This window comes from Xyrauchen texanus, chromosome 27, assembly GCF_025860055.1.
Source record: "Xyrauchen texanus isolate HMW12.3.18 chromosome 27, RBS_HiC_50CHRs, whole genome shotgun sequence".
Taxonomy (NCBI): Eukaryota; Metazoa; Chordata; class Actinopteri; order Cypriniformes; family Catostomidae; genus Xyrauchen; species Xyrauchen texanus.
In genome coordinates, this window is record NC_068302.1 from 25,823,597 (window position 1) to 25,850,296 (window position 26,700).

The window sequence follows — 26,700 nt, forward strand, 5'->3', positions numbered from 1 at the left end:
GGTGATGCACACGCTCCATCTCTCTCTCACACACATACACATCCATCCGTCTATCCTTGTTTATCCAATGACTTGTTAGAAACAGCACAAGCCTTGATACTATTTCTAAAGTGAACATTTTGAATTACTAATGGATGCTTGGACGCATCATTTGTTTTGAACCAGCAACGGCAGATTCTGATTCGTCCCGTAATAAAGTAGTTCCATGCACAAATGCTCCATGCACACTCGCACTCGTGCTATATGGCCCTACATCAGCACTGCTGTAATTACTTGCGGCGGAATCCCAGCAGTGCTGATGAAGGGTCATATCGCACTCTTGCTCGTGTGATATTGCTTAAATAGTACATTAATTATGGCCTGCAATAAATCATTGTAAAGGAGAAATGTGAGGTGCAGAGGACAAAATATAGACATTATTTTGAATTTGTTGAGCAGAAGTGTTTTAGAAAGTAACTTAAAAGTAATCAGTAATGTGATAAATTTTTCGATGAAATAATTAGTAAAGTAATCTGATTATAATTTTAGATTATTAATTGGTCATTTGTAGGAGAGTATTATTTTTAAGTAATTTACCTAATACTGCTAATTGTAACCATTCCAAAAACAAACAAACTGGAACAATCAGTGTTAGTCAGCTAAACTGTTTACAGACATTTCCTACTGTGAACCTGAAAAGTACTTTTCTAATCACAGAGATAATGACAAAATACTTTCAGTACTGAGATTTTAAACAAATTTATGGATCCATCAGGTCTAAACAAACAGATGCATTATCAAATGTATGCTTTAATATGAAACAAGCAAGCTGCTTTGAGTGTTTCAACCCAAAATTAAACTTATCGCATGTTATCAGCCCAATATTCTCCAAACTCAATCAAACCTGAATATTTTATCATTTTCATGAGCAGATGAACTCTCACACTTAAAAACAATCAGAAGTTGTTCTTAATGGACACTTTCATATATATTATATGGTTATCACTGTACTACAAAGATGTTGTCTAAACAAGACAATGCATTGGTAAAAGTTCCTCTCAAAGCTTTTGTTTTAAAAAATGAATCTCATCAGGATGATCAGAATTAGCTTTTAACAATTCTTCAAATTTGCGTCATTTTGATGCAAAAAACAGTCGTGTTCAAACCCTCAGTAAAAGCTTAAAGTAACTGATGTGATGAGGATTATTTTTTATAAACTAATGGAGGGCTGATGCAGACGGTAGCAAGACTGAGGTCTCTCACAGCAGCACTCGTTTCAACAGGCCAGGTTTTTACTCTGCAGTACGAGGAATTGTGGACGGAGCAACGAATCAGCCTTCCCGGATCTTTGCAGCGAGGACAGAGTTCTCCTGACGAATAGCCTTATAGTCTTCCAGGATCTTCTCTAGATTATTAACTGTCCTTTTTCCATTCTCAGTATCTATCTACAGAAAACAAACACAAAACTGTTTACACATTAGAAAAGTGACAAGTCAAGTCATTTTATATTTGTATGGCTCCTTTCACAACACACATAGTTTCAAAGCAGCTTTACAGGAAATCATGCTTTAAAAATAAATAAATTAAACATATATATATATATATATATATATATATATATATATATATATATATATATATATATGTATGTGTGTGTGTCTTACAGTGATCATTGTTTAGTTTGACTAAATATTATTGTAAAATGTGAATAGAAATCCTGTGAGCAAGATGAAGGTGACAATAATATGATGATGTCTAATTAACTTAAAATATGTAATAATCATTTTGATTCAGACTGATCAGCAAATGAACATTCAGACCAATTCACTACAAAAAAATAATCAACTCACAAATCCAGACATTTCTTGTTTTTTTCATGGCCATGGGAACCCTGATACATGTAAAAATTAGTATTTTTGAGTTTTCACACCTGCTCTTCAAGATCACGGATTTCTCTCATGATGGTTCCTGTGTCCTCAATGGTCTGAATCAGCTGAGTGCAATTCTGAAACAACAAAAATGTTAACAAGATTAAAACAATAAATAGCCAGAATCCTGTTACAGCCAACAAGGACATTAACTAAAAATTCAATAACATAGTTATAAGGATGAACAAAAGCACTGCTAATGGCCTGAGCAGGAGCACAATGTTGTTCTAATCACATCATATATATAAACATTCCATCCATAGCAGTTCACATGTGACAACAATATGATGATTCAGAACACAGTACGTGCATTTCAGGATTACAGTATACGTCATTCATGGAAGAATGATATTGCCATTTTTTTTTAAATCAAGTGCAGAAACATAAATATCTCTTTAATCACATATTTGCTGATCATCTTTTATCTTGATATGTACACTCATACCTCATGTAAGGCAGCCAAGTACTTGTAAGACTTGCGGACAGATTCATCTTTCTTTGCATCCTGCAGTTTAAAAAGAGTTCAGATTCAGTTCAGGACAACTTTTTAAGGACACCCTTATTGTTAAATAAAAAAAACACTACACTTTTTTCCTTTACAATCCAAGACTGACCTTAAACACCAGCTCATCTGTGACAGCAAATGTTCTGTCCAGTTTTCCAGTCAGGCCATTGATCTCTTTCTGCAACTCCTTTGTGTCAGACAAAATCTGCAGGTTGGGGGGCAGAGTAATAGGGTCAGAAGTCAAAAGGCTACTGAAGACTCGCCAACTTCAAACACAAAGCTAATGCGTGGGGACAGAGGTCAAGACCTCAGATGAAGTAGGACTAGATAAAGGATGAACTCCAACAAAGACCTTAGTGATTTCCTCCTTCTGTTTCTTTATGTTTCCTACAATCTCCAAGATCCTCATAGTGTAGGCTGAGCGACCCACATCTTTAGACAGTGTTTCATACTCTGCTAGCTGTGGAAACACAGGAAGGGAGTACACAAACAACTCTTTAAATAATCATCAGACAAGCTTCAGCTCTTCAATGCCTTTAAATGGTTAATGCATCCTTCAGTAATTGAAAGGTAGAAGGGAGAGGGGACACAAGATCCGTACCAGCTGCTTGTAGAGACTTTCCTTCTTTTTGGCCTCCTCAGCAGACTGTCTGATTTTGTCATGTAGGTCTTTGATCTCTGACAGCTTTCTGGAGGACTCAAACTGAAAGTGAATTTTTGCATAACTGGTCACATCCTGAATGCACATAAATGCATCCAAACTCATAATTTAAAGTAAATGTACTGAAGTCACAATCTCATCTACTATAATGCACTAACAACCTACACAGCCTTGTGAAGACTGCTAATGTCAGAGTCTCATGAGCATGTCTGTCTAAACCAGATTGAACCATCCAGTTGAATGATTTTTTACATCAAACACTTCCTTAATAAAGGACTTATTTATTTATTCTGCATAAAGGCCCTGATACTTCATTTAAAATCGATGAACGAACAGATGTGACGTCCTGTAGAACAAAATCTGGCAAAAAAGATGATGTGTTTGGTGGTTCGTAACAGCTCACTAGGGTGAACTTTTAGGAAAATGGCTGCTAAAAACTTTATTACTGCCATTGGTCCAAGTCATCAGTAGGTGTGACCTGAAGCTCCACCTACTTTGAGGCTGACAGATTTTTCCATTTACATTGTTCAGTCAGTAAAGATCAGTCAACACGAACACAATGGTGTGGAGTTATTAGCGAGCTGGTGAAAATTTACCTACATCTGTACAATCGTTCACGTAGAGACATTTTCCAAGACCATGCAATTCAATCTTTTTTTATTAGTCTACAAAAGGAATCAAATCTACAGGAATACTCTTAAGTGCCCATTCACTCATGCCATATGCATTGAAAGTCATTACCACATCTGCCCATAAGATATGCCTATCTAATCATCATTCATTTGTCTGTATTCTGCCCATTAACACGCATTTACACCCATCTTTACAGTAGTATTACAATAACAGAGTGTTATAGCATGTAAGCTCAATAGCTCTATGAATTCAGAATGTAAACAAGACTAATTAAACATTATCTACTGCACATAGTATATTACTTTAAATCATCATTGAGTGGTTAGGTTCTTTTACTGACCTTATGTGAATTCTCCTCATAGAATGAGGCAAAAAGTAACTGATTACACATTTTAATGTCACATTTTAATGTCACATTAATTAAGGTTTTACTGAGTGTCCTCATATGTAAATGTACTTATTAACGCCTCCCACAGCGGTGTGGCGGGTGTATGAATGTTCACAAACAGTATACCATTGCTCGGCTGTTACAAAATTATTTTTACTCCCAAACGAAAAATTAAGAAGTAGTATTCTCTGGAAGTATATTGGGGTCTTAACAGTTTTTATGCGAACATTTTTATTATCATTAGCCCCTTTTCCACTATTGGGCCAAACGGTTGTCATTGCGAAACCATGCCATTCCATGTCAGTTGTCACAGTTAGTTTCTTTTTCCACTGTGATGCTTAAATGTGCATAACAAATACGACAGTTGGTGATGACATGAGAGGTAAACATTGGAGCAAGTGTGTTATGGAGGATGTTTGCATATTCCAGTTTAATGGGCTGCTTTTCCCTTTGGTTTTTACTCTGCTAAAGCACAGGAAAGACATGTCCGATGTCGCAAAACAAGAAAAGCAAAGAGAAATAGGAGAGTGGTTTACCATCATTTGTTGAGGGGTTGTGCATGCCACCGTACATGAACACACAGAATGGTAAAAGTCCCCAGACTAGCTAAAAAGGACATTAATTGGCAAATATTATACAAGTAACATAATCATATATTTGACTAAAAAGGCATATAGAAAAATATCAGACTATAATAGCTAAACCATCATCATAAAATCATAAAGATGAATCAAACATAAATTTTATTAATTTTTAGTAACCTCACCATAGCAAACATTGGCAACTTCCTAAAAAACAAACGAGTTATCTTAGCATTGGCAAAATGACAACCATGTGACGGCGTGTACTAAAGCCAGCATGGTAAAACAAGGTTACCATGCTGAGAAATCCGCACAGAGGACAGTTTGAAATCATGCCATGCTTGGAACCGTTCGGCCCGATGGTGGAAAAGCAGCCAATGTTGCATCTACATTTACACCTGGTATTAAGAGGCGTTTTAGGCTGTCTGTTTGCAACAGGACGACAATAAAAACAGGTGTAAACAGGGTTCAAAAGTTGAGATCTGCCAACATCAACCACATTCGGAGGTGGTCCAAAATGCATGTGACCACATTGGACTCAAGGTGTAAATTCTAATTCATTGGAATGTGTTTGAACAGCAGTGAATCACTGCCCACTTACCTGTAAATCAACCACTGTGATAAAAATATTTTTTTAATAATTAAAAAAACAAATAATGCACAAGACTTCACAGAACTTCTTCAGTGTGCCTGATATCCACATGCAGTGACACAGATAAGCACACAAATCAGAAGCTCAGTTAAAACAGGTACTTCACGAAAATAAATGAGAATTCTGAAATAAATCTAGTGCCGGCTTTTAGCACTTTAAAATCTTTTCCTTTTTTTGTCTTTATTACTTCATTATCATACAGTAATACATTGATGTAATCATTTATGTAAGTTCAGTTCAGATATTGGTCTTGGCAGACTAAATCTGCTACGGTGCTGCTGCTGCTAGAAAAACACATACATACTGAGCTAGCATGTGGACATGCTGCTGCTGCTGCACAATGAAACAAAACGCAAGACATGCTGCTACTCAAATAGACAAAAAAAACAATCCTGTGTAGCAGATCTAGGCATGTGGTACTGGGTTGGAGGTGGAATTCGGAGAAAAACGTAAGTGTGCTCCAGCTTAACGGCAAAATTGAGCCATTTAAATAAAATACAATGAGAGAGACGCAAGATGATTGGCTACCCGATAACTAGTCAGAGAACCATACAGCTTGGCCATGCAGGCCGATTGGCTTAACATATCACACTTGAGCGAACCGATTGGCTAACAGATAACAAGTCAAAGAATCTTTCAGCTTGCACCACATAGAGTTACATGGCTGAGATTTGGTCATTTGTCATAAAGTTAAATACATTCCCCATGAATATTGACCAAATTTAAACAGTGTCGCTTGTCCACTTGTGATCGCCCAAAATGCATCTTAATATCAGGTATAAACAGGGCTGTTGTCAAAAATGTATGTGATCTTATCGCATTTGTTGTATAAACTACAACTAATCTGCCCTGGGGCATCCTGGACACGGACAGCAAATAACCGCCTACTCATCTATCAATCAACCACTGTTAAAAGACAATTGTGTTTTGCTGGTACGTGCAGCTTCAAACTAAAATAAACAGCTGATGAAAATTTGAAAAAGCCCATACATATACATGAACAAGACTTCATAAAACTTCTTCAGTAATATTGTTATAAACACAGACAAGTCAAAATTAATTTTTCTAATTTTAAAATGTATTTAACATTAAACTGTAGGAAAAGTAAATCTGTTAGTCTATTAATAAACAAGGTGTTTAATGATTGAAATGATTCAAGTAATAGCTCTATGGCTTAGGCAGGCATTTTCATGAGATGTTGACAGTTGCTACATGGTTGTATAGGGCATTAGTGTAAAACAATGTACCTCTCTGTTGCTGCACAGTTCTTTCAGTCTGCGCTGCTCATCAATCAACGGAACTCTGTGCTTCTCCCACTGAGAGGCCAAATGAACAACTCGCTTAGAGCTGGCCTCTACCAGACTCTAAAACACAGTGCCGAAAGACAAAAACATGTCATTAGTCAGAGTTAGAGACTTCAGTAGTCTTCTTAATGTTTTATTCGATATGCTGAGGTAGTCTTTAGCAAAACGTTTGTATTGTAACTTGTTTATCTTTGGTATTTTGTACTACTATTCCTGTTCTTTTTTTGCAATGACTTCTATATATCTTAACGTTTTAATAAAAAACAACTGAGATGTCCACACCAAACACTGGTAAATGTATACACATTAATTAATTATGTAAGCTCCAAAAATCAAATGCAGAAAAAGAATACAATTTAACACTGTACATTATCTGTAAAATGGACAGTGTGCAAGCTTATTCTTTCCTTGCATTATTATAATTTATTTTTTTATATCTTGATATTAAATGTGTAATAATGCCATTCACATACGGTTTATGGCAGAAGTGGGTGTGGGGGGGTGACTCGGGTGTGTACGTGGTGTGACTTGTGTACCTGTAACTTGAGCAGATTGTTTTCAGCGTCAGGTAAAAGGTCAATCGTCTGTCTCTTCATTTTGACCGAGTTCTCCTTCTCTGCATTACTCACCTCACTGTGTTTTAGCTCATCTGACACCTGCAAATGTAAACACACAGTGAAATGTGGCCTATCAGTTATAAAAAAAAACTTTTTAAAAGATTTTAAAGAATCGCATCATTTACTCTTCAGTTCATTGAGGGATGTGAGTTTTTAAATATTTCACCACATTATGAATGATGAATCACTAGCCCTATGTACACCTGGTTTTAAGATGCGGTTTGAAATTGGATCAATCAAACCACATTTGGAAGTTGTCAAAAATGCATGTGACCTCATTGCATTATTAGTGTACACACTAATTTGTCCTGAGGCATCAAATGCAAAGGCCCAACTACTCACTTGTCAACCAACCACTGCAATAAAAAAAAATGTCAGTATGTGCAGAAAATAACCCTTAGGTCGGAACATATGAAAAAGCCCAAACATATACAAGCACAAGAATTTGTGGAACTTCTTTAGTATGCCTGATATCCAAATGCAGAATAAAATATAGAAACTTCACTAAAATAAGAAAGAATTTGGCTTGAAACATCACGTTTGTGTTTTGATTAAATTAAATTATAATTGGGAGCCAGCTTTTTGTGTTTTCTTTTTTTTTTATCATTATACAGCATTTTGAACATAGGAGACACATATCACAACCAGATATAAACACCTACTGTATGTCTCGCTTGACTAATTGTAATCGTATCATCAGAGACAGATCTAAATACCAGTTGTAAACAGGGCCATGAATCGATAACCTTGACAACAATAAAATATAACTATTCAGGCATCTGATTTTCAGTTACTTGCTGGATCGACACAGTGATCTCTCTGATGTCTCCACCAACTTCTTCCATTTGGATTGACAGTTGCTGCAACTGTTGCTGCAGAGTAGAAAGTTCAGCTTCCTGCAGGGCTTTTAGGTCCTCCTCTGATTGGTGAGAGCTGGGAAGTGCACTTGCTGCTGCTGCCATCTGCTGGGCTGCTTTCTCAGGTTCCTAAAAACAAAAACAAGCACTTTAACACTTTGCTTTTAAATAGTATTACAGTTCAGAATCTAAACAGCCCATCTGAAGATTTACTTTTACAGATTCCAAGATTAAATTAACTGGATAAGAGTCAAACATGTTTTTTGTTTATAGTTATGATAAAATAAATGTTTCCAAGAATAGTGTTCATCAAACCTCATAATCAAACACACACACACACACACACACACACACACACACACACACACACACACACACACACACACACACCATCCATTTCTGGGCGAAATAATATTTGTGATATGAATACTTATCCATTCTAGAGACGATGACAAGTAAGTGGAAATTGTTATATGTACCCACTTATGACTGAGATATTTTTATTCCATGATTGTATCCCTTGAAAACCTTGTTAGTAACCCAGTCGGTTACACAAAACCAGGACAAACATTTATTTCCCATGACATTTTGGTAATGTTCTAATTTCCTTGACTTTTTAGTTCCCACACCTTTTGACCAAAGAATTTCCATAACCTTTACAGTCATTTGTGAAGAAATTATTATTTTTACAAATAATTTAGATTCATACTGATTTGCTAATTTGATTCACTAATTAATCGTTTAGTCAGATTTATGAATTGGTTTGAATTGACTCAAAAGTATGATTCGCTCAAAAATCAGACATCACTATGGATTGCAAGCAAATTTTACTCTATACAAGAGCAATGTCTAGCTGATGACATATCTTTGAGCATACTACAAAAATTTATATTTACTAAAGACAATTTTGTGACTTTTAAGACTTTATTCCATTTCCATGACTAGGGAAGTTCCTAGAACTGTTTTTGGAGAACGAGTACAAATATGATACTCGCTGATACTAATACCAGTTTTTTTGTTTTTGTTTTATTGTTTCTGAATCCTTTATTAAAGTTTATTTCAATTTTTTCATCAAAATGGGGACTAAAAAATTTATTAAAACATTTAACAAATGAAAATGTTATTTCCAACATAATATTGTATGAAGAGCTTTTATTAAGAGCTTTTATGTAATATTAGAGTTATTTTTTTCAAATCAAGTGCAGTACAACAGAGCATAACAGATTTGAGTAATTTCTTAAATAGAAAAAGATAATTATTATTGATTTATTATTTATTATTATTATTATTAGTAGTAGTAGTAGTAGTAGTAATATTCTAAGTAAATTTGTTAATTCACTCTGCAAGTGCTTTCTTGTATTCTGTGCTCGCATCCACACACATCCCGGGACAATTGTAAAGAACAAAGTGACATGATGTGACAGCTAATGTACAGCATCTTGAGTTTATTGATGACTGCATCTTTTCTTTTGAAAAGCCCGCTCTTTCATATTCTTGTAAACAAATGAATAGCATATGGTAAAACTAAACTGACAGTTCATTTATGCATCTGCGCAGATGGGGGATATCTCCCTGGTCCCTGTATGAGATTTATTGATTTTATAAAATTGCAGTCAGGCCTACTTTTATAAATAGCTCATAGGATAATTTTTGTTTTGTTCGATTTTAATTGTTTTTGTGTTATTGGCTGCTGTCTATCAACTGAAATGCCTCCCAAGGACAATAAAGATTGAAAGTGAAATTGATAGTCAAAAAACCAAAAAAAAAAAAAATGGAATTAAGGTGCATTGCAATATTATTAATATTAAATAATAGAAAAATTATATTAAAAAAACAACATATAATTTTCAATGATACTGCCCTGGCTGCAACAGTTAAAGTTGTGCATTCAATTCAGTAATTTCTTTTGTAATTTATTTTTATTCTCAATGGGCCTACCTTACTAGCTTACACCGACAAGGTAAAACTATACTGTTTTTATTACAATCAATAATGATTATTAATTTGCCGTTTTTGTTTTTTTCTTCTATTTTTTCTAGCATTGCCATTTTTTTCTGTATGCCTTAAGCACTTTTTAAAATTACAAATTAAACGTATTAGAAACATACTAATGCTCACTGTTGCACTGAGATTAAACATTGAGAAGCATCGAGGAAAATGTCATCTTTTTGATCATGTTTTCTACAAGCTGTAAAATTAAAAATAAAAGCTATTTTTGGAAAAAAACTGAAATGTATCATTGGGAACCTAATGTCTTGGAAAATAGAAATAAATTAATTTTAGTATCTTTATGTTCTTGCCCTTCATAGGGTTAAGAAAATAAAGGTTGCAAACAGTTGGCCTGTCGTAATGTTGCAAGCGCTGTGGCGAGCTAGTCACCTAAATAGCTATTGAGTCATTTCAAAACTAGTAAAAGTGTATCTGTTTGTGTTTCTTATGTAAGGGGATCTTTAGCCTACCCACCATATTTTCACTACAGCTTTTCATCTTTGCAAATTCCTTGGAATGATGTTCATGGAGTTTGTAGGGTCGAGCGGGGCATAAACTAACACTTTTTGGTTTTCTAAATTTGTGTAAATACACTTGGGCTCAAAGTATTATTTTTTCACATAAATTTTACACATGTCAGGTACAAATATGTGGTCCTGTTTTATGAATACAGCAAGTACTTTTTCCCCGTCTGCCTGGAAAAAAGGAAAGTGAAATGTTACGACTTGCCCCACGGGGCACGTTGTAACAGCTGCGGGGCATATTGTAACATGACCATATTACAGTGTAAAAACCCCCGTATCTGACCAAATTAAAATAAATAAACTAAAATATTGTCAATTTATTAACTTTATCATGTATAATATAGCAGTAATTTTGACACATGACAATGAATACACAACAAAGCCACAGCTCTCCCCTATACTTCAGGTTTGAAGTGTACCCTGCATGACACAGCAATTTTAATTTCGTCACTATTTACAAACTGGGTAAACCAAATATTTTTAAATACAAAAAAATATTCCTACAGCACGGACTTCAAATGCACCATATATGAGGGGAAAACAAGGATTGGACATTCGGCCTGTTGCGCTGTGAATGAAAAATTAATTTAAATTTATCAGGTCAGGTTGAAGCTTTAAATGTAGTTTTACAATGGAAACATTCATTTCTTTACTTGTGTGTGTAATATATATATATATATATTTTTTTTTTTAAATACAGAAAAATTAAAAAATTCAAATAAAATATCGGGGTGTCTGGGTAGCTCAGTGAGGTTTGATGCTTACTACCACCCCTGGCATCGCAAGTTCGATTCCAGGGCATGCTGAGTGACTCCTGCCAGGTCTCCTAAGTGACCAAATTGGCCCGGTTGCTAGGGAGGGTAGAGTCACAAGGGGTAACCTCCTCGTGGTTGCGATTAGGGTTTCTTGCTCTTAATGGGGCACACGGTAAGTTATGCGTGGATCGTGGAGAATAGCATGAGCTTCCACATGCTGGGAGTCTCCGTAGGGTCATGCACAACGAGCCATGTGATAAGATGCATGGATTGACGGTCTCAGAAGCAGAGGCAACTGAGACTTGTCCTCCACTACCCAGATTGAGGCGAGTATCTGCGCTACCACGAGGACCTAGTAAGTAATGGGAATTGGGCATGCCAAATCGGGGAGAAAAGGGAATTAAAATAAATACAAAAATCACACAGTGCCATGAATGAAAAAAAGAAAATGGCAATGATTTATGACAGCCGAATGTTTTTTAAACCACGGTACATATGAAACTGTTGAATCTCTATTCTGCACACAAACTTACTCCTTTGCATTATAAATATGTCATCACTACAACACACATCCTTCACGGTATTGCCTCTGCTTTTGTTCACAGACATTGATCCCAGCAATGCTATTGGGGTTTGATCCTGGGATAAAATTTTCGGGCATACCGGCACCTGCTTGCGTTCAAACAGAAGGCTCCCCGGCATTGATATCCCAGGATCAGAGCCCAGTGTGAATTAAGTTAATGACTTTTTCCAGCCTGTAAAACACAATTTCAAAACTTCCTGATATTTCCAGGACTTCCAGGTACATATGAGAACCCTGGTGTACCATAGTTTGAGAACCACTGTATGCTGACAGGTACCTGTGTAAAGGTGAATTTCTCTGTATGGGTAAAGCGTGTGCCTTTAGTCAGCACATCTCCTCCAGTGGAAGCACCACTGAATGACATCAGCAGCTCAGCTAGGTCAGAGGTCAAGCGTGTGGCTGCATGCGTGTCGGGTCGCGGCAGAGCCGCCGCTCTCAGCTGCTCCTCGATCCGCTTCTGCAGTCGAGCCTTTTTCCTCGACCGGTACTCCTAAAGACACAAGATAACAAAAGTGTGTTAAACAAACTTATAACAAGTAATCAAACTTATGAAATAAATCAATATCTATCTTCAGGGCAAAAGTCGAGAACATGTTTTAAATCACCAATCCTTGTAAAAATAATAATGTTTCTTTAGCTGAATATTACTTTCATACATTCAAACCACTTTTCTTAAAAAAGTGGAAAAGAAATGGGGATAAAATAAAAAACAAACAGATACAGTCCTCCTTTTGATTTACAAATAAGTGCCAGACCCTTGGAAAATGTCTAGGGGTCAGACAATAAGGCCAGTGTGAAAATTGGTGGGCACATGAGGTGAGAATGTGAAACTGAGATGTGAGAGGTCAGCAGTGCAGTCACAAAACACGTGCATGCTGAATGTCACACGAGTGTGAAAGACACCTCTCTATTCCATCCTCATGTTGATACATGCTTTTATCCCAGAAATGTATTCAAGTAAGCAAGGCTCAGCCAAAATATTTACAGACTAGTGTTATTATTACATCAAGAAAGGAAACCTACAGGACATGTTAAATAGACATCACTAAGATGATTGAGTAAATTCAAGCCAAAATAGAACTTAATGTGAATTAAGTTTGACAGCTCAATTTAGATTTGTGGTGCCACTAGCATCACAAAATGGAATTACTAAAGTAAGGAACATATTCAAACGGGTTTTCTGAACACTCTAAATGTCTTTGGTCAAACAGATAGTCCCACCCCAAAATCACACAATTGATTGAGCCAATCTTGCAGTGTTGGGCTCCTCAGGATGCTCAACTTATTACAGCAATGTTGAAAGCACCACAGAGCCACAATTAGGAGTGGATAAAAATATAGATTTTCCAATGCTGATCTCAATATCAATTATTAAACCCCAATAACGATCTTTTCAAATTCCTCTCTTTTTTTTCTCCCAATTTGGAATGCCCATTTCCCACTACTTAGTAGGTCCTAGTGGTGGCACAGTTACTCACCTCGATCCGGGTGGCAGAGGACAAGTCTCAGCTGCCTCAGTTGATCTTATCACTTGGCTCGTTGTGCATTACACCGCGGAGACTCCACATGAAGGCTCATGCTACTCTCCACGATCCACGCACAACTCACCATGCGCCACATTGAGAGCGAGAACCACTAATTGCAACCTCAAGAAGGTTACCCCATGTGACTCTACCCTCCCTAGCAACCGGGAAAATTTGGTTGCTTAGGAAACCCGGCTGGAGTCACTTCAAATTCTCTTAAAATGTTGCGCTGTGAGATTAAACAAAGCATACACTACACGACTTAAGTCGGTGCCCTGCGACACTCAGTCCTGATTTTTGTTTTGCTGGTGCAAACACTATAGGACTGTAGTGTATCAACTACATGACCATTCGACAGAGGCCATGTGTACACTGGTATTAAGATGCATTTTGGGTGATCCGATTACAAATGTACAAGCTTTTGACCACTTGAGTTTGAGGAGGGAGTCTCTGATTTCATGAGGACATGCATCAATAATTACATTTGTGTTTTACTAAATGATAAAAGCACAAAAAGTGCATAGTTTCTCTAATGTGCATCTAACCGTGTCCCTACTGTGCATGTTCATGCATCTGCTTTTTAAAGTTTTCAAATCGCATGCATGCTTTCTTTTAAATCTGCACATTAGAGGTGAAAAACCAGCCGTTATAGCTGCCTTAAGCGTCGTCCTGTTTCAAAAGGATCTCTTAAAATGCATCTTAACATTAAGATACCGAAATTCAATTACAAACTTGCGCAGTGTATTCTTGGTAACATGTCAAGAAACATGAAAGCATGTCTCGTCTGTTTTTCAAGTGTATTTGCACCATTTGCAAAGGAAAAAAAAAAAAAAAAACAGCTGATAATAATAAAATGAGCGAGTCAGTAGATGTGGGTGAGGTTTTAAATTATTTTCATATTATTTTTGTCTCCTGCTACCAACTACTTTGCTCTCCTTATTTAACAAACATGAAAGAAGGACTCGCATTGTTTTTACATGCATTTGCGCTACTTTGCCAAGGAAAAAATTATAAAAACAGCTGAAAATAATAAAGATAGTGGGTAGGGAGATGTGATTGTTTATTTTTATCTTCTAATTATTTTTGTCTCCTGCTACCCAAATCTTGCTCTCCTCTTTCAACAAACATGAAAGAATGGCTTGCGCCCATTTTGCCATTTGCAAAAGGAAACATTTAAGAAAAACAGCTAAAAATAATAAAGCTAAAGGGTAGGGAGATGTGGGTGAAGTTTCATTTAATTTGTCATTGAATAATTTCCCTTTTAATAACCTTTCTATTTCCTAAAATCAGTTGATGATCAAAAACAAAAAATAAACATAGTTCTAATCATGCATGGCACAGATGAGATAAAGCCATTTGGGTCATCACTCATGAATTTGTGCTCATTTACAGAAATGCCGGTTTTGAAAGTATTGCCGTTAGCATGTGTTCAACAAATCAATTTAAATACTTTAAATCATACAAATTATGCAATTAAACAACGTACAAAAACATATGAATTATTATATATTATTTATTGTTTGAAAACATGGACTTTTTCAAAATGTGACCAAGCATCTGGCAAGTATTCACGGCGCTTCACTTTTTCCACATTTTGTTATGTTACAGCCTTATTCCAAAATTAATTAAATTCATTATTTTCCTCAAACCTGATGGAGCTTGAGAGGTCCTGCAAAGAAGAATGGGAGAAACTGCCCAAAAATAGGTGTAGCATCATACTCAAAAAGACTTGAGGCTGTAATTGGTGCCAAAGGTGCTTCAACAATGTATTGAGCAAAGGCTGTGAATACTTATGTACATGTGAAATACATTTCCAAAGATTTCAAACAACCTTCTTTCACGTTGTCATTATGGGGTATTGTTTGTAGAATTTTTAGGAAAATTATGAGTTTAATCAATTTTGGAATAAGGCTTTAATATAACAAAATGTGGAAAAAGTTAAGCGCTGTGAATACTTTCCGGATGCACTGTATACACATATCAATCAATATAGAATCAAAATCGAATCAAAAGCTTTTCAATTGGAATTGAACCGGGAAATCTATATCAGTACCCAGCCCTAACCACAATGTTACAATTTTAAGGAGAATAAACTTACAAATGGAAAACAAATTACACAATTTAGCTTTAAATTTGAAGGGAGAATTATGTTAACCTCAGGTTTAAGTCTCGACAGGAGGCCTTGGCTGTTCCATTCACTCTCCCACTCCTGTGCGGCACTAAGTTCAGAGATGTGGTTCTCCAGCAGGGACGCTGGCACGGAGGCATGCTGGGAAGGCTGAGCAGTCACAGGCAGCAAATAATTCCTCCAGTACTCTTGCACCTCTGAGATAATTCACAAAGAAACATCAAGGACACATAGTCATGTTTGCTGACTGCAACATAAGAGCTGAATTTGGTCTTGAATTTGTCAAATTCCTCAAAGGGTTAGTCACACTTCAGGGGCAAGTGGGAACTAAGAATGTATTAAGTAGGAATGTATTACACATAACACACTAAACTCAATGGGGTTTGTTCGGGTAGGTAGGTGTAAATGAACATACCTTTTGGCTGTTTCATGGAAGATACCTTTACGGAGTATGGGAGGCTCAGAGGCTGGGCATGGAAAATGTGAGATGGGCCAGTACTCTGAAAACAACACATTTGTCTTTTAGTTAGGTAGCTTAGCAAATTTTTCAATAACTCTTGCAACTGTATCCGTGTTTACATTAAAAAATATAATGAAAATATTTTTCGTAGTACCAGAAAATGTTATTTATGCCAAAACATGTTTCAGCTATGGCTATGTGTAAAATACAGTACAGTGGTCCCAAAAAAAGGATTTTGACACTTCAAGGTGTCATGAAACCCCCTGTTTCAGCACAGGTAGGTTTTCAACAGAGTTTTGAAAATGGTGGAAAAAAGTGGGCATGGTATGTAGTGGAGTGAAGGGGGGACACATCAACTGTCTTTTTCATCTAGCCAGTTTTATTTCACTCTGATGGAGTACCACACAAACGCACACTGTAATACACACTTACTTTATTAGGAACACCTGTACACCTACTTATTCACGTGATTATCTAATCATCCAATCATGTGGCAGCAGTGCAATGTATAAAATCATGCAGATATGGGTCAGGATCTTCAGTTAATATTCACAACAACCATCAGAATGGGGGAAAAAAAATTTGATCTCAATGATTTCGACAGCACCATGATTGTTGGTGTCAGATGGGGTGGTTTGAGTATTTCTGTAACTGCTGATCTCCTGGGATTTTCACACAAAAAAGTTTCTACCAGTCTCTAGAGTTAGAGTCTAGAGCCAAAACACATCGAGTGAGACAGAAACATCTTGTTGTTGAGAGGTCAACGGAGAATGGCCAGACTGGTTTGAGCTGACAGAAAGGCTACGGAAACACAGATAACCACTCTGCACAATTGTAGGGAGTAGAATAGCATCCCAGAATGCACAACAAGTCAAACCTTGAGGCGGATGGGCTACAACAGCAGAAGCAGCGTTGGGCACAATTTGGATCATAGTGTTTTCCTAATAAAGTGCTCAGTGAGTGTAAATTTTTATGCAACAAAATGGACAAATTTACACTGTTTTGTAAGCTTACAATACAAATTAAAATTGGTAATTTTATATCTATGATTAAATGCACATAAAAATGATAAGTTGTTCGCATTTGTACTCTTGAAATTGTATGTGTATGCACTTTTGCATTTTAAATAACTTTAACTGAGTGGCCAATTATGGAGGACAAAACATGCAAATATAATAAAAAATACATAAATAAAATAAGAAAATAAAAGGAATAAATGTCTTGATAAAACAAATATAATTAATTTTAATGAAAGTTATTCCTGAATTTATTTTTGTATGACTTTTTTCCTTTATTATTTTCTCTTTTTATTTATTATTTTCTCTTTTATTTTTATTCTTTACAAAAAATTTTATTCTTTCATTAGTTTTTTTAAATTTATTTATTTTTATATTTATTTATTCCCACATGTATTTATTTCTATATTTAAATATTCCCACATTTATTTATTTTTGTATTTATTCTTACATTTCTGTCTCTTGTATGATAATTATGTGGGCGGGTCCTGTTTACCAATGGCTTATTATAGATTGAAGCGTGTGCTCGATTACCCTTGACTTGTTTTCATGTTAGGTCATAGCCATATCGCGTGTAAACTATAGCGATTTGTGGGGCTAAAAACATAAGAGCTTAAGTCAATCCAAGATTTATTGGTTATACTACAATCACAAAATAAATGGGGAGCTGTTTCTTCAACAAAACGAGCAAGTTTCATAAATGATATGATTTAACCTTGTCCTTTTCTTTTTTTCTGTGTATATAACTTCATATTTTGATGTCTGCAAATCCATAATATTGTTTTCTGTTATGATTGTTCATTGTAAAAGATACAACCATGCTTCATTTCCCTGATCGTTTATGTATGTATACATCTGCAATAAAAAAAAAATAAATAAATCTATAACTGACTCTTAAAATATATCTAGAGGGTTGCACAACTTGCGAATGAAGTCGATAAGCACACATCAAATAACTATGTTTCATTTAGAGTAGTGGTGCTTATTGATGTTTTAGGAGAGCTGTATGCTGGTATGAATGTTGTAGCACATCCTGGATTGTTAAACGCTCTGCAAAACTTTTCCCTGCATATTCAAAATCTGTGCGAGTCAAAGTGTGCTAAGGTGGGACGTCCATCTGCTCCCGATAAGTACGAGCTCTCATCCAATGATGCACTGGAGCTCCGCAAGGACCGCCTCCCTCATTTCCATGTTGCACACAGAAAAGTAAAAATAAATACATGTATAAATAAATAAATATGGGAATATATAAATATGGAAATAAATATGTGGGAATAAATAAATATAAAAAATTAATTAACACAAATAAAAAAATATGCAAAATAAATGAATAAATAATTAAAAGCTAAAAAGAATAAAATTAAAGTTAAAAATATATATAGAAAATAATAAAAGGAATAAAGTCATACAATAATAAATTCAGGAATAAATTGAATTAAAAACAAATTATATTTGTTTTATCAAGACATTTATTCCTTTATTTATTATTACATTTATTCATTTATTATTTATGCAGGTTTGGGCCTCCATAGCCAATACCTCCGATGGCAGAGAATGCTCCCGTGCCATGAAACATTTCGAGAAAAAAAACTAAGATGCACAAGTGTTGAAATCTATTGTAAATCTAAGACATCTATGTCACATTCACATTTCTCAACAATGGCTTCAAACAAAGAACAAAATAGCAATTGAAATCCCTAAATGAAAGGAATAGTTCACCCAAATATGATAGTTCTCTTATCATTTACGTAAGTCATAAGTAGTTAATACATGGTGTACATATGACTTACTTTCTTCTGTGAATCAAAAATGAACATATTTTAATGGATATGTGATGTCTGATTATCCATACAATGCAAGTAAATGGTGAACAAATTTTCAAGCTCAAGCATTCAAAAATGTCATAAAGGCAGCATAAAGGTCATCCTTAAGACTCTAGTGATTGAATATATGTCTTCTGAAGTGATCCAATCAGTTTTGGGTAAAAATAGACCAATATAAATCTTGCCATTGCGGTCATTAGGCATGATCATGATTTCAAGCTTGATTACACTTCCTAATGCTTGACACATGCATAACTCTTGATGATACTAGGAAGTGTAATCCATCTTAAAATCATTATCACCAAGGTGACTGCAAATGTCAAGATTTATAGTGAAAAAGGAGTTATATTTTGGTCTGCTTTCTCCCAAAAATTATTGGATCACTTCAGAAAACATGGATTAAACCACTGGAGTCTTATCACTTTATGCTTCCTTTATTAACTTTTTGGAGCTTAAAAATATGGTCACCATTCACTTGCATTGTATGGACAAACAGACATCAAATCTCAATTAAAATGTCTTTGTTTATGTTCAGTGGTGAGTAAATGATGACTTTTGTGTGAACTATTACTTTAACCACTTTCCCCTTGAACTTAAAATGAATGCTTGAAATCACTGTCTAACATCATGCTCAGAAAAACATAGAAAAAATTCTAGATGTTAACATATTTGTATCTAGTTTCATGACCATTTAAGTTTGAAATGACCCTTTACATTTGAAATTATCAAACAATAGAAGGTTTTGATAATGAAGACAATAAGTATTGTGACACTTTGTGGTTGTCAAGCATTAGTGGAACATATCCATAGTTAATGTGATGACCTACACCTGACACCTGTGTGAACTTCAAATCACCTTGAGACCAGCTTCCGTTATCCCCACTGCTGTAAGGATTTTAAACTTGTTGTGTTTTGATGTTAGTGTCATTTTATGTAATGAATGTTTTAATGTATTTGGATTATATGTTTACAAAAGTTAATGCTGCACCAAAAATGGCCCCTAGAGCTTATAATAAAGCTTGACATGACAGTCATTGCAAAAATTACTCAGAAAATGAAGGTCAATCTGAGAAAAGCTCCACTATCATTTGTTTGAAGATGCCACTTGCTTTGACATTTTATTATGTAATGCAATGACATTAAGACATTTAGAAGTGTGACTTAAGTGCACAAATCCTTTTTGGGACCACTGTAGTTAATATATGGATCTATTTAATATCCAGAGTTATCTAAGACTTAACCCTATATTTTAAGGAGTGGACATGTTGAAGCACCTGTGTTTTATGGTGAAGGGAGAGTCTACAGGATGGAGGGAGCCAAGGCACTGACAACTGAGCTTTAATTTGAGCAGCAATTACTTTCTGCAACAGTGCAGACTTCCCTAAGAGAGGAGAGAGAAGAGGAGAGACAAGTGTAGATGTCTTATTTAATAATAAATTTAGGAGCAACATGTGATAAAACAAAGCCAAACAAACAATTCTGAGAAATAATAATATAATGTTTACAATGTATTGAGTCTGACCAGTCTAAAAAAAATGCAGCACTGTTTCTAAGTCTGAGCTAGAAGGCTATTAACTGGAGTAGATTTTGGATGCTTTCCAACACAATAAACATGAATATGTAATTAAGTTGTTAAATGTTGCATTGTTAAAGAATGGAAAAAAGTCAGCTTTTCTGTTTCTTTATTAAAAAAAGGTGGCATAATAAAAAAAAGTAAGTAATCAAGTTAACCTCTGATCCTGGCATGGAGAACACCGTACAATAACAACACTTCATTATTACAAAGCCAGTGCCATAAATTAATCTCTTGTGTTGTAAGAATCTACAACAGAGATTTTTGAGACTTTCGAGTCACACCAAAATGAATACCAGGCAAATCATAGCAAACCGCTATTGCATCACCACTTGGGTGTGAAGGGAAGATTATGAATGAATGTGTATGCTGTGGACTGGCAGTTACTCAGGTATGTTCCATTCATGTCAACTGGTGTTTCTGCAGGTGTGCATTACCTGTGGCCTGGGGATTTCTCTTGATCATTTAATATACCCGTGGGCTGGACTGTACTGTTTTCAGTAACTGCTAGTTTCAGCCTCCAATGGCATGCATACAGACTGTCTGATGCAAATGGCTTACAAAAAAAAAAGAGCTATCTGTAATTGGCAGTTCAAATCAGGGTTTGCTTGTTTAGTCCGCCAGGAAACAAAGTTGTGTTTACAAGTCCCCACGGTGCTACAATGAGCCTTTTAGAGGAACTAATTGCTGGATTTATTGCATTGAATCTTTTAAGAACTTCAAGACACTTTGTTGCAACCAGTATATTCTGCTCTGTTGTAAAAAGTTACAACCCATTTCAGATTTACTCACCCCTAACTGTGATTGGTTGGTTTAAATGTCGGTCAAACATCCTCATCCTGACAAAATGGATAATTCTTGGCCTGAATGTGGAGCAGACATATTACCATAAGTGAAAAGTACCTGCAGGCTGGTCAGAGGCCTCTGCACTCTCTCGGGGCAGCTTCTCAACCAGAAATATGAACAGAGAGCGAATCTCTGGTTCATTGCTGTAGAGAAATGTCTGGTATCCAATCTCCCCTTTAAAGCCCACATCCTAAAAACACAAACAAAAAGTAGAACAGAGACTGAGAAGTATGGTACTTTGAAAGAGTTACTAGAGACTTGTATGGTCTACTTCTAAAATAATCCAGATAATCCCAATTTTGGGCCGATACCTATACAGATTTGTACAAAACACTAAAGGTCAATAATGATACTGATATATTGCAACTTATCTTATTTTGTCATTAGATCACTATTTTATATAAGAATGCTAAAAAAGGAGGTACAAACAGTTTTTCACTGTTCTAACAATAAATAATTTACATTAAAATTATTTCCATATTTTAGAGAGAGTAACAGTGAAAGATACGTACAAGATAAAAGATACAAAAAGAGTGTTACTAATTAAATATAAATAAACCATTGTTTTTTCATATAGGATTTTTCATGTTTATTCCCGGTGGTTTTAATTTGGTCAATAATTGGCCGATAAATATACATCTTATACATATACTCCTGAAGTTTGCAGATGACACTACTGTCATAGGCCTCATCAAAGACGACGATGAGTCATCTATGGATCAACCTGCCACAGGCGCTGCGGTTACAGTTCTACTCAGCAGTCATTGAGTCTGGCCTCTGCACTTCAGTAACTGCCTGGTTTGGTGCAGCTATGAAATCGTAATCAGAAGACTACAAAAGGACAGTTCATTCACTTGCATTTGTATATTCATTTTTTGTAGTTGTATATTGCGATGCTACAAGCTTGGTACACCTATTTTTGGGCAGTTTCTCCCATTCTTCATTGCAGGACCTCTCAAGCTCCATCAGGTTTGATGGGGAGCATGGTGCACAGCCATTTTCAGATCTCTCCAGAGATGTTCAATCGGGTTCAAGTCTGGGCTCTGGCTGGACCACTCAAGGACATTCAGAGTTGTCCCGCAGCCACTCCTTTGTTATCTTGGCTGTGTGCTTAGGGTCGTTGTCCTGTTGGAAGATGAACCTCCACCCCAGTCTGAGGTCCAGAGCGCTCTGGAGCAGGTTTTCATCAAGTAAATTGTAAATTGCTGCATTCATCTTTCCCTCGATCATGACTAGTCTCCCAGTTCCTGCAACTGAAAAACATCCCCACAGCATGATGCTGCCACAACCATGCTTTACTGTAGGGATGGTATTGGCCAGGTGATGAGCGGTGCCTGGTTTCTTCCAGACATGACACTTGCCATTCAGGCCAAAAGATTCAATCTTTGTTTCATCAGACCAGAGAATTTTGTTTCTCATGGTATGAGAGTCCTTCAGGTGCCTTTTGGCAAGCTCCAGGTGGGCTGTCATGTGCCTTTTACTGAGGAGTGGCTTCCGTCTGGCCACTCTACCATACAGGCCTGAATGGTGGAGTGCTGCAGAGATGATTATTCTTCAGGAAGGTTCTCCTCTCTCCACAGAGAAATGCTGGAGCTCTGTCAGAGTGACCATCGGGTTCTTGGTCACCTCCCTGACTAAGGCCCTTCTCCCCCGATCGCTCAGTTTGGCTGGTAGGCCAGCTCTAGGAAGAGTCCTGGTGGATCCAAACTTCTTCCATTTACAGATTATGGAGGCTACTGTGCTCATTGGGACCTTCAATGATGCAGACATTTTTCTGTACCCTTCCCCAGATCTATGCCTTGATACAATCCTGTCTCGGAGGTCTACAGACAATTGATTGGACTTCATGGTTTGGTTTGTGCTCTGACATGCACGGTTAACTGTGGGACCTTATATAGACAGGTGTGTGCCTTTCCAAATCATGTCCAATCAACTGAATTTACCACAGGTGGACTCCAATCAAGTTGTAGAAACATCTCAAGGATGATCAGTGGAAACAGGATGCACCTAAGCTCAATTTTGAGTGTCATGGCTGTGAATACTTATATACATGCAATTGTTTTCTTTTTTTATTTTTAATAAATTTGCAAAGATTTAAAAAAAAAAAAAAAAAACTTGTTTCACGTTGTCATTATGGGGTAATGTTTGTAGAATTTTGAGGAAAATAATTCATTTAATCCATTATAAGGCTATATTAAATGCATAATATATGCTATATAAAGCATAAAAAATTTGGAAAAAGTGACGCGCTGTGAATACTTTCCGGATGCACTGTAAATATAGTCTTAGGCAGATAATATGTTTCACAAAAACATTTGCTTTTAGATGGTTATTATATCTGCTACTTTAGTGTGTCAATAGGAAATATACATTTTATACTCCCAAACATTCATTTTGCAAATAGAATAGAAGAACAGGGAGCCCTGCAACAGATAGCATGGCCCTCACAGAGCTCCCCACTGAACAAAGAGTCAGTTTGGATTACACGAAGAGACAGAAGCAATTGAGACAGCCTAAATAAAAATACAAAAAAAGACTGTTGAACAATCCTATCTAAAAACAACCAAGAAAAACTGTGTCCAGATGCAAGTAGGAGAATTGGTGCAGTTTTGAAATCAAAAATGTTCACACCAAATATTGATTTAGCACTTTTCTGTTTACTGGAATTTGTATGACATTAATTGATTAATGAAAACTATTTATGTCATTATTCTTTTAAGAAATCCTCACTTGGAATGTTTTTCACAAGTGCCTAAAACTTTTGCAGAGTACTGATTATATATATATATATATATATATATATATATATATATATATATATATATATATTCCTATTGTGTATATCTATATATACTTATATTTTCTATTCACTTTTTATTTTTATTCTATTTTTTATAATTACCTCTTTCTTGTTGCTGTATTGTTTGTGCACTGGAGGCTTCTGTCACCAAGACAAATTCCTTGTATTTGGAAGCATACTTGGCAATAAAGCTCATTCTGAGCATTCCTAATAAAAAAGTTTTTATATATATATATATATATCTTCCAGGTCTGTTTTTTATAATTCATGTTTGAAGCACTCTTGTAAATGTCCCTTAACTTAAGATGCAACATTTCCAATAAAAACAAAGAGAGCTTATTCATTACCAGTACCAGTAGTAAAGCATTTTCACTGGTCATCAGCTGACTCGGCTTAGCCAGCTGTGAGGGGTCAAAGTTAACTCAAGCACACAGAAAGGAGTCCAAGCCCTGCTTCTCTTACCTGACAGGCCTGTGCCAGGCTCGTGCCCAGTCTGAAGCGGGCAGACATGCCAGGTGGTAGTGAATGAGACAGTCCATTGCCCAACACAGGATCGATCACACGCAGGCATCTCACCACCGCCTCCACGATCAGCTCACTGGTGAACTGCTTTACACTCTGCACATCCTCATCAATGTTTCTGCAAGACAGTGAGAACATCAGAATCTGAACAGAACAGTACAGATAGACTTATTTCAGACAATAACAGACATAGTAGAGATTGAGGCAAAAAGCATATGTAGCATATATTTATGAAGCATGCAGTTTCTATATGTGAACAAAAATGTATGTGTGTATGAAGTGAAACTAATCATGTGACAATCTTGACATATTAAATACCAAGCAAAATGATATTGTCAAAAGACCCACGTGAAGATAACTGAAACAATATGAGGTCAATAAAGGCTTCATACGAGGTTAAACTTTGACTTGACATAGGAAATTACTTATTACAAATGATAAGACCTGTTAGGTATGTGATACTCACGTGCCAGTTTGTCTCAGAGAGTGAATTAAAATCCTATCGACTTCTTCCATCACGAAAAGCGATTAGATACAGCTGCTATACTTTCGACAATAACAGTATAACCTTCCACCGTGGACAAGCAAATTAGTATCATAAGCTTCAGCTAACCCTCAGCATCGCCCTCACTACTAAAGCCTGTGCAGGGCTGCTAACCAGGACGACCTGTCAGTTTCCATGGTTACATTTCACAACGCTGCTTCAAATGAACTGCAAAATACCTTTTTACCACATCCTTCAACAAAACGACGCGTCAAACTAGCAGACTCTTTCGCATAGTCTCTTCAAATTTAGCTTTTGCTGGAGAGGAAGTCATAACAACCAAGGAGTGTCTTAATACACAATGTACGATGGGACATGAAGTTTTAGAAAGTCGACAAATCCTTACAGAACTACTGAATGAAAAACTCAAATTCCCGACAGGCACCTTGCGTTCAGGTCTTATGACTGAGAGTGACGCGGAAGCACGTGCACTATCCATAAGCGAATCGAATTGGTTTATATGTTTTGTGTCACTTGTGAGAGGAAATCGGAACACTCTCCCGTTTTAAAAATGGCTTTACTGTGTTCACAATGTTCTTAGAAAAACAATAGCTGTATATCTGAAATTAATTGAATGTTTATTAAATATAAGTCTTATAACTTATTTTGTCAGCTTATTTTTATAAAGCATTTAGATAAACAAGCATAAGTTAGCTGCGTCAACAACACGCGTTGCGTAGACCTTTATCTAAATTGAAACGTGTTTTTTTTTTACCTTTTAAACATCTATAAACAACGGATACATCATTTTGTTGGAGTATTAAACACCCAGATAGGGACTTTGATATACTTTGTATTTTACATTTAAAGCTTTGTTCATTACGTTTAAGGAGAGTGCTCATATGGACCTAGGTTTGAATATGGCCAAGGTCATGTAACGTTATTTTCCCCTTTTAATAAACAATTAATCAGAGCAGTGTATAAGCTGCTACTTGACTGTCTAATGTCTATACACCTTAAAGCAAGACCTTTGTTATGTTGATTACTAGACCCCCCACAAACGAAAAACAACAATAACACAATAGAGAAAGTTCTAAGGAGATACTCACAAAAATAAAACATTGACCATTTTGAAAGAGTTGGAGCAGTTTTTATCTCATATAAGGGTGCAAAAGAAGAAAATATAGGATGAATCACATTCAGTCTTTATTTAGTTGTTATAAGATGATGTCCTTAGTGTTTTGCCTGTTCCATTTTAAAATATGAAATTGCATGTAGATCACATTCCATAAATGTTTTGAACTACAACCCCAATTCCGAAAAAGTTGGGACAGTATGAAAAATGCTAATGAAAACAAAAAGGAGTGATTTGTAAATTATATTCACCCTTTGCTCTATTGAAAGCACTACAACTACACATTATATGATGTTTTACCTTGTGAATCTTTTTTATTGAATTTTTTTTCAATGTACAGTAATTTCAAATCAGATTATTGCAACATGCTCCAAAAGAGTTAGAACAGTCTAGTGTTTACCACTGTGAAACATCACCATTTCTTTTAATTACAC

General features: G+C 35.9%; 1 protein-coding gene across 1 annotated transcript; it reads right to left on the minus strand.

Annotated features, from left to right (window-relative positions):
* Positions 1 to 723: 723 nt before the first annotated feature.
* On the minus strand, positions 724 to 25,466 carry LOC127620977 (coiled-coil domain-containing protein 22-like). Its single transcript, XM_052094364.1, has 16 exons — positions 25,114 to 25,466; positions 24,588 to 24,765; positions 21,383 to 21,515; positions 20,181 to 20,287; positions 16,023 to 16,107; positions 15,635 to 15,804; positions 12,234 to 12,446; positions 8,043 to 8,234; positions 7,168 to 7,287; positions 6,575 to 6,691; positions 3,014 to 3,115; positions 2,765 to 2,872; positions 2,522 to 2,617; positions 2,353 to 2,412; positions 1,910 to 1,984; positions 724 to 1,424 (listed from the first exon to the last, which is right to left on the minus strand). The coding sequence occupies exons 1-16, from the start codon at positions 25,161 to 25,163 to the stop codon at positions 1,311 to 1,313; spliced, it is 1,920 nt and encodes a 639-aa protein (XP_051950324.1). The 5' UTR covers positions 25,164 to 25,466; the 3' UTR covers positions 724 to 1,310.
* Positions 25,467 to 26,700: the final 1,234 nt, after the last annotated feature.